Source organism: Orcinus orca, chromosome 1 (assembly GCF_937001465.1).
Source record: "Orcinus orca chromosome 1, mOrcOrc1.1, whole genome shotgun sequence".
NCBI lineage: Eukaryota > Metazoa > Chordata > Mammalia > Artiodactyla > Delphinidae > Orcinus > Orcinus orca.
In genome coordinates, this window is record NC_064559.1 from 183,957,173 (window position 1) to 183,971,502 (window position 14,330).

The following is a 14,330-nucleotide window of genomic DNA, read 5'->3' on the forward strand; positions in this document are numbered from 1 at the left end:
GCAGAGTGGCGGGGCTGTGGAGAGTGTGCTCCATCCAAAGGGACCAACCACTCTTGAGCTTCCCCTGGTGGCAGCTGTAAAGGGATACTGAAGGAATAGTGAAATCGATGACCGTCCTTACTTTTTAAGGGATTTTTATGTGAGATCTTCTGATTTTTTTAAATATTAGGGACTAATAAAAATATTTTAAATACCAAACAAAAATTATTTGCAGACAGAAATTGGCTGCCAACTTGAGACCTCTGATTTTACTCTATTAACTTCAATTATGGAATGAAAAGTGATATACCTGAAGCTATGCCGTTAGGACAGTTGAGAGCTGGTTTTCAAAATTTCAGTCCAGGGTTTTCTTGCATATCATACCTGGGCTGTGTATCCACTTCAGTGCCTGTGACGATTCCCCGTCCATTTCAGTTTCTTTTTATCCTACCTATTCTTAAGTTCTTTCACTGCCTGGCAGAGTTCGCAAGCCTGGCTTCTTGCTTACCCCTCTTTCCACGCCACCCAATGTCTTAAGGGAGGAGAGTCTAAAAGACCCAGTGTCTTTTATTTAAGGTGGGGGAGAAACTATTTATTTATTTATTTATTGAATTGTATTTTCCATCACTTTAATTTTTTTTATATGGAGCCCCAGCCCCACCAGTGTTTTTTTTTTTTTTTTTGGCCGCACTGCAGAGCATGCGGAACTTCTCCAAGCAGGGGTCAAACCTGTGCCCCCTGCAGTGGAAGTGCAGACTCTCTCAACCACTGGACCGCCAGGGAAGTCCTGGGTTGGTGGGGGGCCGGCGCAGCAGAACCTCTTTAAAACCTGAGTTCCACCTACATGCCCAGCACTATTAAGTACCCTCCATCTATTAACTCATTTAATGTCCCAACAGCCCTACTATTATCTCATTATAGTGGAGGAAACTTGAGATTTAGAAGCATCAAGGAACTTGTCTATCGTCACGCAATCACGCAATCCAGGTTTGAATTCAGGACTTCGTGATTATGAAAGCCTAAATTCTTTCCACTCTATCACACCAACTCCCTTTCCCTAAGCCTGAAGTGCTGTAATGATGTGACCACAAAACAAAGTTTGGAGCAAAGCTTTTCTTTTTATTGCAGTTATTAGTGAAAGTTACACTTCAAACTGAAGCTAAGCAACACTAAAACCATTAATATTTTAAAATCAAGGATTAAAAACAAATACAACTAAGAACACTTCCAATACACAGAATGGCAGAAAAAAGAGGAGTGGTTCTGTCACAGGACATTTTAGTGACAGTTTGGCTCAGAAAGAATTATGACAATTTCTTTAACATAAAATATTGTAAGTGACTGAACTGCTTAAAAAGCGGCTTGAAGCTTCTCAGTCTCAACCCTAGGTTTTTTTGTAGTAAATTTTTTTTGGGGAAAGAAAATTTAAATACCCCCCAAAAGTAGTTTTGTTTAAAAACTTTATTTGCCTTCTGCTCATCTTAATGACATATAGTCTTTGAGGAATTAAAATGACAACCATATCCAAAGCCTGGCCCCCAAGTACACAGTGATAGGACTCAACATTTGGTGTTTCTAATTATACAGTGATTACATATATATCATAGACTAGCTCCCACCCACCATATAATCCAATTTCCTCTTAATAAAATGTGGCAGTCAAGTTTAATATCACTCAAGATTTTATCTTGTAGCATATTACAAACTCAGACTTACTCCATTGTTTTAACTAATGTTATCGTGTAACCAAACATTAACAAAGGAAGGCTTATAAACATTTTGAAATTCTGCAGTCTCTAAAGTACTACAGTAAATTGTTCTTACTTATGAAAAGCCAACAAAAAATATAAGGCCAGACCAGGTGTAAGACAGGATAGGGAAGATGAGGAAGGAGGTTTGAGTGTCCATCATTTTACCATGCTGAAACTTGGTATATTTGGCAAGAAGAGTCAGTGTGGAAAAGGAGGATGGAGAAAGAGGTTACTCTGATTTTATGTAATAATTCAGTTTCAAAACATACTGATATTAACTCCCCAAAATATTTCACATCTGCAGTACAAATAGGCACACACGGTTAAGATGGTTAAAAAGTAAAATTTAAAAGGCTATTTGTCCATCTGCAGGGCATTTGCAGGAGGCCCCACCTCCCCACATGTCCTACATTTACATTTTACTTTTCAGAAAAGCCCCTTTTAAAAGAGTGCTATTTCCTGTCCACTACTTCGGGCTTAAAAAAAAGCAGCAATTATCTCAAGTGGGAGCAGTTAGCAATGCTTTAGGGGTGTGTATTTGTGTGTAATACAAATGTTCTCTAGACTGAGTGGTCAGATTACACTGGAATGGTTATATTACAATTTTAGTCCCCCAAACACTAAAGAAACACATTATTTTTTCTATATAAACTTATGTAATACACAGTGTTATAAACATAGAATATTTATACACACACACACACACACACACACATACACACATCACTGCTTCCCACAGCCTATGAATGCATCCATATACTAGTTCACAAGAATGATCTTTATTCACAAGATACAGTAATACTTTCATGGGGTCCATAACTGAAGACAGATATTAAAGCTACACATTACAGCAAAATTGTTTAAAAGTATTCCTGATATATCCAATGTTCTCAGCTATCTCACCCAGCAAGGTGGATTTTTTGTTCATTTTCCAAGCATGAATCTCCCCAACTTTTCAGTACTTGTAATTCTCATTATCCTATAAAACTAAGATAGATCTTATCCATGTTAGTGATGAGCTGGAAAAGCCCAAACTGCCTGCAACAAGGGGAGATCAGCATCTACAGAGATAAAAAAATAAATGTTGAATGCATTCATACCCTGTGTACCTAAAATGCATCCTTTTATTTCTTAAAACAAAACAAAACACAAACCAAACTTGTCTGTTTCAACAAGGAATTGCTTACACAACCTGTGGTGATGTGCCCTTTGTTTTTTTCCTAGAAACAAGCGCCCCTTCCCCTCAGGAAAGTGGGTAAGCCTGTAGAAATGTAAGGTTCTGCCCACAATCCATAAAGATACCAACAGGGTCAGACACCAACAGGCTGCCTGATATCACCTGCAGATGCTCAGAACTGAATTTAAATGAAGAAAAAACCCTTTTACTATATTTTAATTTTTACAGGTACATGGTGATTGGAAAGCAACGGTCAACTCTGCAAAGTGGTAAGTGAAATAAGCACACTTTTCCTTCTTAAAACCTAACCCCTTACTCCAAAAAAAGTTTCCAAAAAAAGGTACCAAAAATCTGCAAGAAACAAAGGGATAACTATCTGGTTGTACAACAGCCTCTGATGCCAATCTGTAGCAAAAATGCCTGAAGGCAAAAGGCAAAGTTAATTTCTGATTATCTGATGGTTTCACCACATTAATCTAACTCAAAATACAATCACAGCTGCCATAGCACCACTAAAAGGAGTTTGGTTTTTGAAGTTACACTTTTTCCAAAGATTATTATAAAGAAAAATTCAGCTTGTGCAATAAATATCCAGCAGGGGAGAAACAGAACAGAATACGTTTGTAGGTGAACACCATACCATGATAAAGCCTCAGTTTCTCTTACACTTGTTTGATAAAATGATCTAGGGTAACTAAAGATACTTTCATAGAAGCAAACTGGAAATGAACCCTTCACACAACAATATTCTTTTATCTTGAACTTCTGAATAGCTTTTCTTTTGGAGAACTCAAGCACTGTCACAAACATTATCCTATTCTTACAACTACTTTGTGAGGGAGGTGAGGGCAGGTATTATTATCACTACCATTTTATAAGAACCTAGGCACACAGAGATTAAGGAAATTGCCTTATGGACACAGAGCAAATTAGTGGTAGAGCTCTGACTAAACTCCAAATCTCAGTTCAAGTTTTAGAGCCCTTTCTACTCTCAAAGGCAACAAGTTCTCAACAGTCTTTTTCCAGTTGTGATCTTCTAAAATTTCCTGCATTTTAAACCTATTTATGCCTTCTTTACAGTTCAGGTTTGACTAGGAAATGAGTTTAAAAAAACTTTTAATATGGAATTCTGCACACACCAAGAGGCATATATGTGAGAAAGAAATCAATATCTATAGAACTAAGGTCTGAAAAAAATTATTATGTAAATTAAGAGGAAAGAATAGTCTTAAGTATTCATTCAGTGTAATTTTTACATATTTAAGAAGATGTGTCAGAATAAAAGTTACAAATCTTCTGAAGTTTAAATCAGAGTCTGATTCATTAAAACCAGGAGCTACATTCATTTTCCTTAAGAATATGGGCATCTCTGTTAGAGAAGATTGAAATATTACTTTCAAGAATAATTTATCACTTTGCTGTAACATCATATTTCAGGTATATATTCTGTTCATATTACCACTCTATAGCTAGCAAAAACCTCTATGGATAGAGATAATACCTGCAGCACTAACACTTTCAGTCTTAATTCTCATTTAGCCAAGTTAGGATTTCTTTCCATCTATATTAACTAAAGTTACATTCTAATGATTCTCATTACCTCTCTTTTTTTTTAGTCCTCCCCCTTTTATTTTTAACAGTGTGTGTGTGTAGGGTGTGGAGAGGGAAAAACTGCACAATTCATAAATGGCATAAAACACTGATTTCATCCCAATATAGAATCATGGCACTCAAGTAAATCAAAGAATGGTAGGTCAAAGAAAAAACTTTAGAACCCAAACATGAAAAACAGTATTCAAAGAGTCTCTCAATCAAGCTATAAATTGCGGCATGTGATCTTCCTTTCCCAAGTATTTTAAAGACCCTATTATTTACTCATAGTAGAATTCTATCTAAACTGCCTCTAAATCCTTTTTCTTTTCTTTTTTAAAGAGGAGCAAGGCATTGTACCCTGGGCTAAGAAAGGAGAAAGCTCCTGGAAAACTTTTAAAGAATCTTATAGGACAAAGTGTTAGGAGATTTTGGTTAGTGCTTGCTAGTCCTGATTTTTGAATTAGAGAAAGAGCACAGGCACATTTGCAGGATCATCATCAATACTATGAGATCATTCCCTTTCTATGAAACAGGGAGATATCTGCAGTTAACACTGGAGATCCAAATCTGTTGCTACCAAAACCAAAGGTTTAACCTGCTACCAAAGGCTCCTCTTGTTAAACTCCCTGGGATCAAACTGTATCCATTAACCTGGTTGGACCGTCCATGTTATTAGGCAAAATTCCCCCTTCATTACAATCTACCAGTGTTTCCCCCAAATCTGTTATCAAAAAATATTTTCTTTACAGGAAAGACTACCTTGTCTGGAAAGGTCCTATTTTGTGTTTTCTATATAAAGGGAAAAGCTGGAGAAGCCGTGTTGATAGCAACGCCATGGCTCTATTTAAGGATAAATACTTCGTTTCTTTATTCAGAAGCAACTTCTCTAATCAAAATAGATGCAGCTTTAGATCTGGGACAACAACATAAAATAAATTTAGGTTACAGAGACTCTCTTCCTAGGTTCAAATGGCAACAGTTCCTCTTTTACAATGTGACTGTGAGAACCAGACAAATATCAAACAATTATGAGGTTTCTCTCCAAGGATTCCGGCAAAGAAACCTTTTCCTTTTCCTCATTTACCCCCTCACTACATACTCTTACAATCCCACTAGTCCATTTCTTCACAAAGATCTCCTATCACACCTGCAAACATTTTTTGTAGAAAGAGTCTTTCCTTCTTTGGTTCTAAAAATAAAGGGCCAAATGAAAGGATTTTTGTTTGTTTGTTCTTCCAACTAAAGCCATGAAGTAAATGAAGATGGAAAGTTTTAGGCATTAAATACCAGGGTAATCTCCCTCTCTAGTTTCTGGCATGGCCTCTTAAACTTTAAACATAAAATTACAGATGTGCATGCAGTCAATTTTTAGAAATAATAAAACCAAAAAAAAAAAAAGGCAAAGAAAATAAAGTTCTAATGACCAACAATCCCATCTGTTTTCTACTCACATAAGCCTATTCATGACAGTTCTAAGAGATGACTGTAAACTTGAACAAGTCACCAAGTACTTCACTGTGGTAATTCAGTTACTGATGCCAGGTACCCTGATTTATGGAGCCAACCAGTTAAAAGAGCAAAATAAGCTCTATGTGTCAGGTTCCTATGAGCTTTTGGAAGGAAAAAAGAAAATAAAGGATGATTTCTACTCAAAGCTGCCTTAAAAATATTGATCTACAAGAATTATATGCCTGTCAATCTAGGACAATGTTGAAGCATAATGAATAAAACTATTAAAATTATTACAATAAATATCCTTAAGAGGGGAGCATATATTTGCAATAAAAATATATCTGATTGAAACATATTTAGTTTTTTAGTATCAACAAATTCCTATAATCAGAATACCAACGTTCAATTAATACTTGATGTAGGGTAAGGAAGTAGCTGTGTGTGTGTGTGTGTGTGTGTGTGTGTGTGTGTGTGTATCAACCTACTGAAACTGGCAAAAACGTGGGGAAAAAGTGATATGGCTAATGTCTGTACGAAATCACATGCTGATTCATTTTAAATCGTTAAATTTCACATAACATAAAAATAATACTTTTCCAATTATAGTTACTTGAAACTTTCTCATTTACCCCTCTCAGTGAAAGAATGCAGTATGGCAAAATGTCATACATTAAACCCATTTAAAGCTCAGAGGAGGGATAAAGTTTATCTTTTAATCTCTTACAGAAAAAAATGGCTTACCAAGCAAATTCACTGTGTAAAAACACAATGGAAATATTGTACCTGTTTAACAGAATTCACTTTTTTCATGCACCTTTATAAAAAGTTAATGTCAATACAAATTACCTTGATCTATTCACTAGGAAACTGGAGTAACCACATATGCTTGAAATTAATTTTCTATAATCATACTTTTAACTGTCTTCCAATTAATTCACATTCATAATTATTACTTAAATTTTTAAGTAGCTGAAATACTATATTAGCCTTTATCTCTGATTCTACCTAGCCACTTAAACTCTGTTTCTTCATTGATGAAGAAGAAACAACTTTAAAAGTAAGGTAGGGTTGAATCAACGTTAAAGGTATGCTAGGGAAAAGATCAGGGTAGCAAATCTTCCACTCAACATAATCATGGTGGGGGCTGGAGCAGCCCATTTCAAAGTCAATTATCACTGACTTCTGGATCATTTGCTCTTTGTTTTCCAGGCCTATGAGAATGGTATCACAATCCTAACGCTGGATGATGTATCCACCTAAAGCAGTTTCAATGTAGCTGAAGTGAGAAATAAGAAGTGTAAACAATCAAGTTGCCCCAAAACTGCAGATCAGGTAAAATAAATCCAATCCATCAGTATTAGTTTTCTACTTAAAGGAAAGAAAACTAAAGAGAAGCCCCACCTCCCCTCCACGTTTAGAAATCTGTCTAAAGACTGTCTTTAATGCCCACTATATAAACAACATTAAGTATTCTAAGTTAGAAAATAGTGTTAATGGTTTATTGGTAAAAATCCAAACTCTAGACTTTATGGAATTAGTAGTTTGGTTGGCATATTAACATTCCATCTTAATCTTTGCTAATATTACAAAGAAAGAGGAAAAGCTAGAGATATCTATAAAAATAAAATACCTTAAAACCAATATCTAAGCAAAATATAAAAGTTGCGCACAAATTGCCAATAAATATAAACATCACAATAGAAAAATTAATATTAAAAAAATAAACTCGTAATTGCTATTATGACATTATAAAAAATGAAAAAGTTTAATGTGCATGTGTATTTGCAGACAGACATAGTACACTCCAAACAATCAATATAATTTTACTATCATTATTACATAATGCAGCATACAAGGTTACTGAGGTGTGTTTTTTTGTGTGTTTTTAAGTCTATTTTCTGGAAGAGTGCTCACCAAATTCACAAGCAAGAACTGGTTAGGTGATCATTTACTGCTGTTTACTACTTCCTAGTTCAGGGGAAAATCGCTTTCTGGTAGATTACCAAATTACCAACCAGTATGAATAGTCCTGCTATTATCCTCCCTCTTACTTATTTCCTCCAAAGCCCAATTTTACCTGTTCTATTTCTAATTAATTGATCATATAGATGCACTGTCATCATTTTTCACCTATGCTAGAAAAAAGAGGGAAACATTTAGAATATTTCTTGCTGCCTGAAAAAGAAAAAATTTCCCTAAAGATAGAGAATCATTTTACTTCTCTTACACTGATTTCCATGATGACTTGGCTCCATCTTTATAAGCAGTCTTCTTTAATAAAGATTAATTAGAAAAGGCTGCCAGTAGATATTTACAAAAGGGTCAATATGCTGGGGGGGAAAACGTAGCCTATGACATAATTTCTGGCAAGTTACCTTTGCCTTCGGGCACTTACTACTATATCCATACTCTTGTTAAAAAGTTAAGCAAACTTGCTGTTTTATATGCCTTATATAATACCTGCAACACAGCTGAGAACTGAAAGGGTTAATTCTGTTAAAAACTGTGTTTTTAAACTTACAAAATATATTTGGTGAGCATTTACTTAGATACTTTACTGAATAAAAGCTTTACTTGGTTCCCTTGGACCAGATTCAGAACAACAAATAACATTATTTATATGAAACGGTCATACTCTTGGAATTCTAAAATAATTTATCTTTCAAATTTTTAGCCTCATGCTATTTGAAAAATAAAAATCTACAGCACCATCTTCTGAAAAGGCACTTTCTAAGAACCGCCTTGCTTTAAAAAATGATTTAAAAATTTAATTCATTGTCTACCCTGAAGAACATCTCTGCTTTACTGACACGCTAACATGGACACAACATTAGAGTTTGGTTACCTAAGACATTGATTTCAAAAAGGAAGGGAGACCAATGGCCAGATAGATGATTTGATAGCATCTTAATTTTGTCACACTGTTGGCTACCTGATATTTTAATAGGGCTTCTCATTGGTAAATCTCAACCCTCCATATGAAATTTATTAAACTTCTATCTTTAAATCAAATTAAAATCTTTAACTTCCGTACTTTAAGAGCAAAAGATTCTTACAACGATGTAAAAATATAGAGCACTATCTTTGATGGGTAAAGAAAAATAAAATTGAACTAGCAGTAGATAATATTAGCATAAGCCTTGACCATTATATCTTAGTTAAAAGAAATAATTTTGACCAACATGGAAAATTATAAACTGAAATGTACCACTTTTAAAAGTAGGAAAAAGTTAAAAATATTTTTCCCTTTGAGGCTATATATATATATATATATATATATATATATATATATACACACACACACACACACACACAGAGAGCGAGAGAGAGACTGAATTTTTCTTCCTGGGAGTCAGCTTAGGTTTCACTAATCACAGCATCATTTCCAATATTGCCACCGATCAAAAATGTTCTTAGTATAAGCAGGAAATTTTTTAAAAAAGATTTTTTGGAGAAAATTCTGACTTTCACATCTATGTACTGATTTTACACATTATTCTTGGCTTGTTTTTCGACTCCTGTAGAATTACAAAGTGCTTTATATGATCAAATGAGAGGGAAAAAGGAAAATGAAGACAGACTTTAGAGTCAGGGTTATACTGCCACTCACAAAGGCCTCACTTGATAAAGTCTCCCAGGTATTATTATTGAAGCTTTAAGACATCCATGAATTCTCAAAAAGAATGAAAAGGATTAAAAAAGCCAAAATAAAGATGCCAGTTCAATGGTGTCCTTTCGCAGCTTGACTGATAACTCATAAAAGATAATTTAAGTAGCAAGTTACTGTTAGGGGCAACTTGTCTTTAAAAACTATTCAGTAGGAGAACATCTAAGAGGATGAGTTAAATAAATATTTAACCCAGGTTTAATGATATTGAATAAAATTTATGCCGAGCTGTCAGTTAAGCTTCTTGGCAAAACATCACTATCAAGTTTTAACAGCAAGACTACAAAATATTCTAGCTGAATCCAAGTGGCTAGCTTCACAGATTTCATAAAAATCACCACCCATGGCAAATTCATGTTGGCCTCTGAATCAAACACCCACCAAATTCCTTGAATAAGAGTCTCTAATTCCTGGTCTATAATCCATCAATAATAGATCCTTCAGACTGATTACTGGCACTCTGAGTGTTCACCTTGTCCTTAAACATTGAGATCCTCTGCCAGCCATTTTTACTGAATGGCAACTCAGCTTCTATCTCCTTAGTCATACTTTAAGTCTGTCATGACTAAGCCTGTCATGAGGTCTGTCATACTAAAATCCATTAGAGAATATATAAGTAAACTTTAGGCAGTGGTGGGTCATCAGAGAACCTAGTTTGGAAAACCAGTATAGGTGTTTAGAGGGCTAGAAGTCTCCATGCTAGAAAGTAGAGATGAATCTTTATCAAGTGCCTTCTAAAACACCCAGTACATTCCTACTAGAATCCCACCTAGACTCTCTTGTAGGAAGATAAATAAATTAATAGGTTACAAACAGGAAGATTTCCACAGAGTACTTTTTCTGAGAAACTTGTTTAAAGGTAAATATTAAGAAAAAAATAAAGGGCACCTGTACTCCTGTAAAAAATATGCTAAAAACCAGTACTGAGGAGGCTGAGGTACCCTTTTCCAAAACTGCTAAAGTAAAAATCCACATTTCTAAAACAAAGAAAGAGTATCCTGATATTAAATTGAAACTAAATTGGCAGCACCCTTTGTTACCTTGATATTTCATGTTCTTAAATCTTATTTAGGAAAAAAAAAAAAAGTCTAACACTAGCCTTGAATCCTGCTCATTTCCTTACTGTTAAGTGCAGTAACTGTCAGACTCTACTTCATTAAATAAATATAGCAGCTACGGTATTATAAATGCATGGTCCTCAATGCCAGTAACTTGATACTGTAATATAAAACATGTATCAGCACTTTACACATTTGCCATCCAGAATATACATTAAACTCCCAATTCTGCTTCACATGAAAATCTATTATACCAGTTGCTGGGACTGACATTTTAAAGTCACTCTTACATCACAGAAAACAGCAGACAGAAATTTAGCATTCACTGTATAGTTAGTGAGCAAGGGCAGGAACAGAAAGGTCACTGTTGAGTTTCATGACCATTAAACTCAAAACAACCTTTTTTTTTTTTTTTAAATAAAAAAAGATCAGCAATTCTACACCAGAAGTATAATAACGAAACAAATTTCAAAAAATATTTGCCACTTAGTATTTACCTTAAAGTTCTAAGCACAAAGTTTCTTATAATTAAGTTTGATATACCAATTTGTTAGTAAGCAAAATAGAATATACTATACATATTCTTTCAAGTTAACCAACTTTAAACTAGCAATGTTGAAACTCTAAGAGCACCCTAAAAAGAACTCACTTCAAATGTAAAGCTTTATATTAAAAAAAATTTTTTTTTCCTTTGTAAAAGTCCTTCTAAATAGTTTTAAATTATAGGCTTTACTTTAGCACATGTGAGATTAAGTGACTGAAAATTAGGTAAAGCAGGTAAATAGGGAAAGGTTATCTACAGTTCTTCCCTGGGCTCTAAAGTTTTCCACATCAATCTGTACAGCTCCCACTGATAAAGGAAGATGTTTTACTCATACTGAGCAAACATACGCCATCAGGTTTTTACCACCTAGGATATACTATTTTCTTCTCTTGCCTATGTTCTTGCCTATATTCAGTGAAATTTCAATGTAAAAAAAATACACTCTTTATAGAAATTTTTTGGAGGAGGGGGGAGGGTTGGGAGAAAAATGTATACACTACACAAACATTACCTTATGTAAAGAGCTTTAAAACAGTGTTGTAAATTGCATTTCATACACTTCAATATAATAAACATACAAAATACAGTACTTTCTTAGTTTTCTGGCAGAGGGACAAAAGATTTCATACCTGTTGGAGGATATGGGCTCAGATTTTAGGCTCAAAATACAGTAAATTGGCAATAAGTGTGGATTATAGGTAAGAGAGAACTAAAGAGCTAATCCATTTGTTTTCATGTGCAGATGGAATTCTGAAAGGTTAACAACAATGCCCACTGGAAACAATCTGTAATATCTATACTCTGAACCAGTGCAAAAAAAAAAAAAAAATTAAAATGCTATTTTCATGAGTTACAAAGTGCAAAGCTCCCCTGAATCCAAGGTTACTGATAAACTTGGTTTTGACAGCTTTATAGTATTTTTTAATATCTTAAAGTGAAGTCAATAAAACAAAAGTTTTGCAAAACTTTTTTCAACATTTCAGTGATTTAACTAATTTCAAATGCTCAAAGTCCTAACTTCCTTTGTCACCATCACCCTAATTTTAAAAGGAAAGTTACACTGGTGATGAATTAGCAAAAAAAGTTTTTAAAATATCATTTTATATTTTCCTGACTCATGTTAGTAAGTGAAAATGGGCACCTTACCAGTATGATTCTTCAATAAACATGATTTATTTTCAAAGAATTTAAATATCTTCTAAATCTAAAGCTAGTTGCTGTCATTACTTAAATCAAAGTTCTTCAACTTTATTTCTAATATTCAAGGTCAACACTCATTTAGGAAATTTAACTTCCTTCATTTTCATTATGATTTTTATAAGACATGCTTTAAACTTGAAAATTACAAAACTTTCCTTCTGAAATTAAGGCTATATACTTTGCCCTTTTAAAATTATGGAGGTGCCTGTTTCTCCCACTATCTGTGGTAAAGATGTCAAACAGACACAGCTTTCTTTTAAAACTGCTTATTGCACTAAAAGAGAGCAAAAACAAGTTGTCAGTTCTTAAAATAAACATGATTATATTTCTATAAAAGATGTTGCCAATATGATTCTATAATTATTAAAGCACTATTCTAATAAATATAAAAGAAAAGGAAGCTATACTTCAAAACACATACATATATGTTTATATATATACAACACACATATATATAAAAATATATATATATGAAAATCACATTAAGGTATGAGAGGCAGCAAATAAACTAGTAAAAAAAAAACCAAAAAAACCCTCCACAATCCCTTCTCTCCACCCAATTTCAGAGGCCTCAACCCTACACAGTTCCAATCATTTAAAATATTTACCCTTTGTAAAAGTTTTAAGGGATTTCCATGTATAACACATAGAAACAGAAGACTTTAGAATACATATCGCTTATATATAGAGTTACAACTTCTGACAAAGTTGTGTGTTTTTTTTTTTATATATTTATAGCAGCTTTAACAAACTCACTAGAGAAAAAGAATAGTTTAGGTTGCTACTGCTTATGTACACATTGCACAAATGGCAAATGTAAGTTGAGAGCAGGAGGGGGCAGACATTCACTCTCACAAAAACATATTTTTTATATATATATGTGTGTATATATATATATAGTTTCTTAAGAAAGCAATACCAAGAGTTGAGGACTCAGAATTATGTATGAGACAAGACAGGAGTAGGGCGTGCAAAATAAAAATCTAGTTTGCCATGCTTCATATTCAAATGAACCAGATACATGAACATCTGAATGTTACTGGTAGCATCAGGGAAAAACAAATGTAGGTGATGAAGGCAAGGGCGGTAGAGAGAGAAATCATAGTGGTGGTGGGAGGATAATAAAAGGGAAAGAAAGTTCCCCAATGGAATGAGCTATAAAATATATACAGAGATACATATATATCTATTATCAGTGTAGATACAGATATATATGCATATGCAGTATGCATGTATATAAGTAAAATATACAGATAACTTTTACAAGAATACATGAATGCACATTTTTTGCACACATAATTGTGAACAATCACTTTGATTATTCATATAGGTGTGTTTTTTAAAAAACCATCATTTACTTTTTCTTTACTTTTTTTTTTTGCAAAGAGTTGTGCTGCCAAGCAACTTGAGGTAAAGGCATTAAAAGGGTTAGACTACAAGAAAGTGAAAACTAAATGATCGCGATACTTCCTACAGGAGACCGCACAAAAAAGCAGTTGGCTGGTTTCATATTGCATAATGGTGCTGTGTTCCTTGATGAAGTAAACAATCTTCCTTGTATCAACATAAAGATCATACCCTGGCCCCCACACAGTGTTGGTTTCTGTATGGCTGGAGGCATCCCCACTCAGCTGACTCCACTGGAAACATAAGTTGTATGTTGATTCATCTTCCAGTTCTTCCTCTCAGAGAATATTCTTAGACTTTTTAAGCAAAGTACATTGTGCGTAAGGTATCTTGGTGAATCTGTACAGCCTTGGCAAGAGCTTGTGGATCTCGTCCATTGCTCTGTCCTGAAACGTGACTTCCTTCAGCACTGTAAGAAAAGTGGCAGTGAACACAAAACCAAACCCTATTCTGATGTAAAAATTCTGAAAAATATTATTTGTAGAAAATTTTTTAAAAATTA

General features: G+C 34.1%; 1 protein-coding gene across 5 annotated transcripts in view; it reads right to left on the bottom strand.

Annotated features, from left to right (window-relative positions):
- Positions 1–1,077: 1,077 nt before the first annotated feature.
- The window catches only part of AGO3 (argonaute RISC catalytic component 3), a 127,507-nt gene continuing 114,254 nt past the window's right edge, over positions 1,078–14,330 (bottom strand). For all 5 annotated transcript variants that reach the window (XM_004266469.3, XM_033422144.2, XM_033422149.2 and 2 more), the window contains one exon: positions 1,078–14,237. In XM_004266469.3, the coding sequence (XP_004266517.1) occupies positions 14,129–14,237 (109 nt within the window). In that variant the 3' untranslated portion in view covers positions 1,078–14,128. The remainder of the gene's footprint in view (positions 14,238–14,330) is intronic.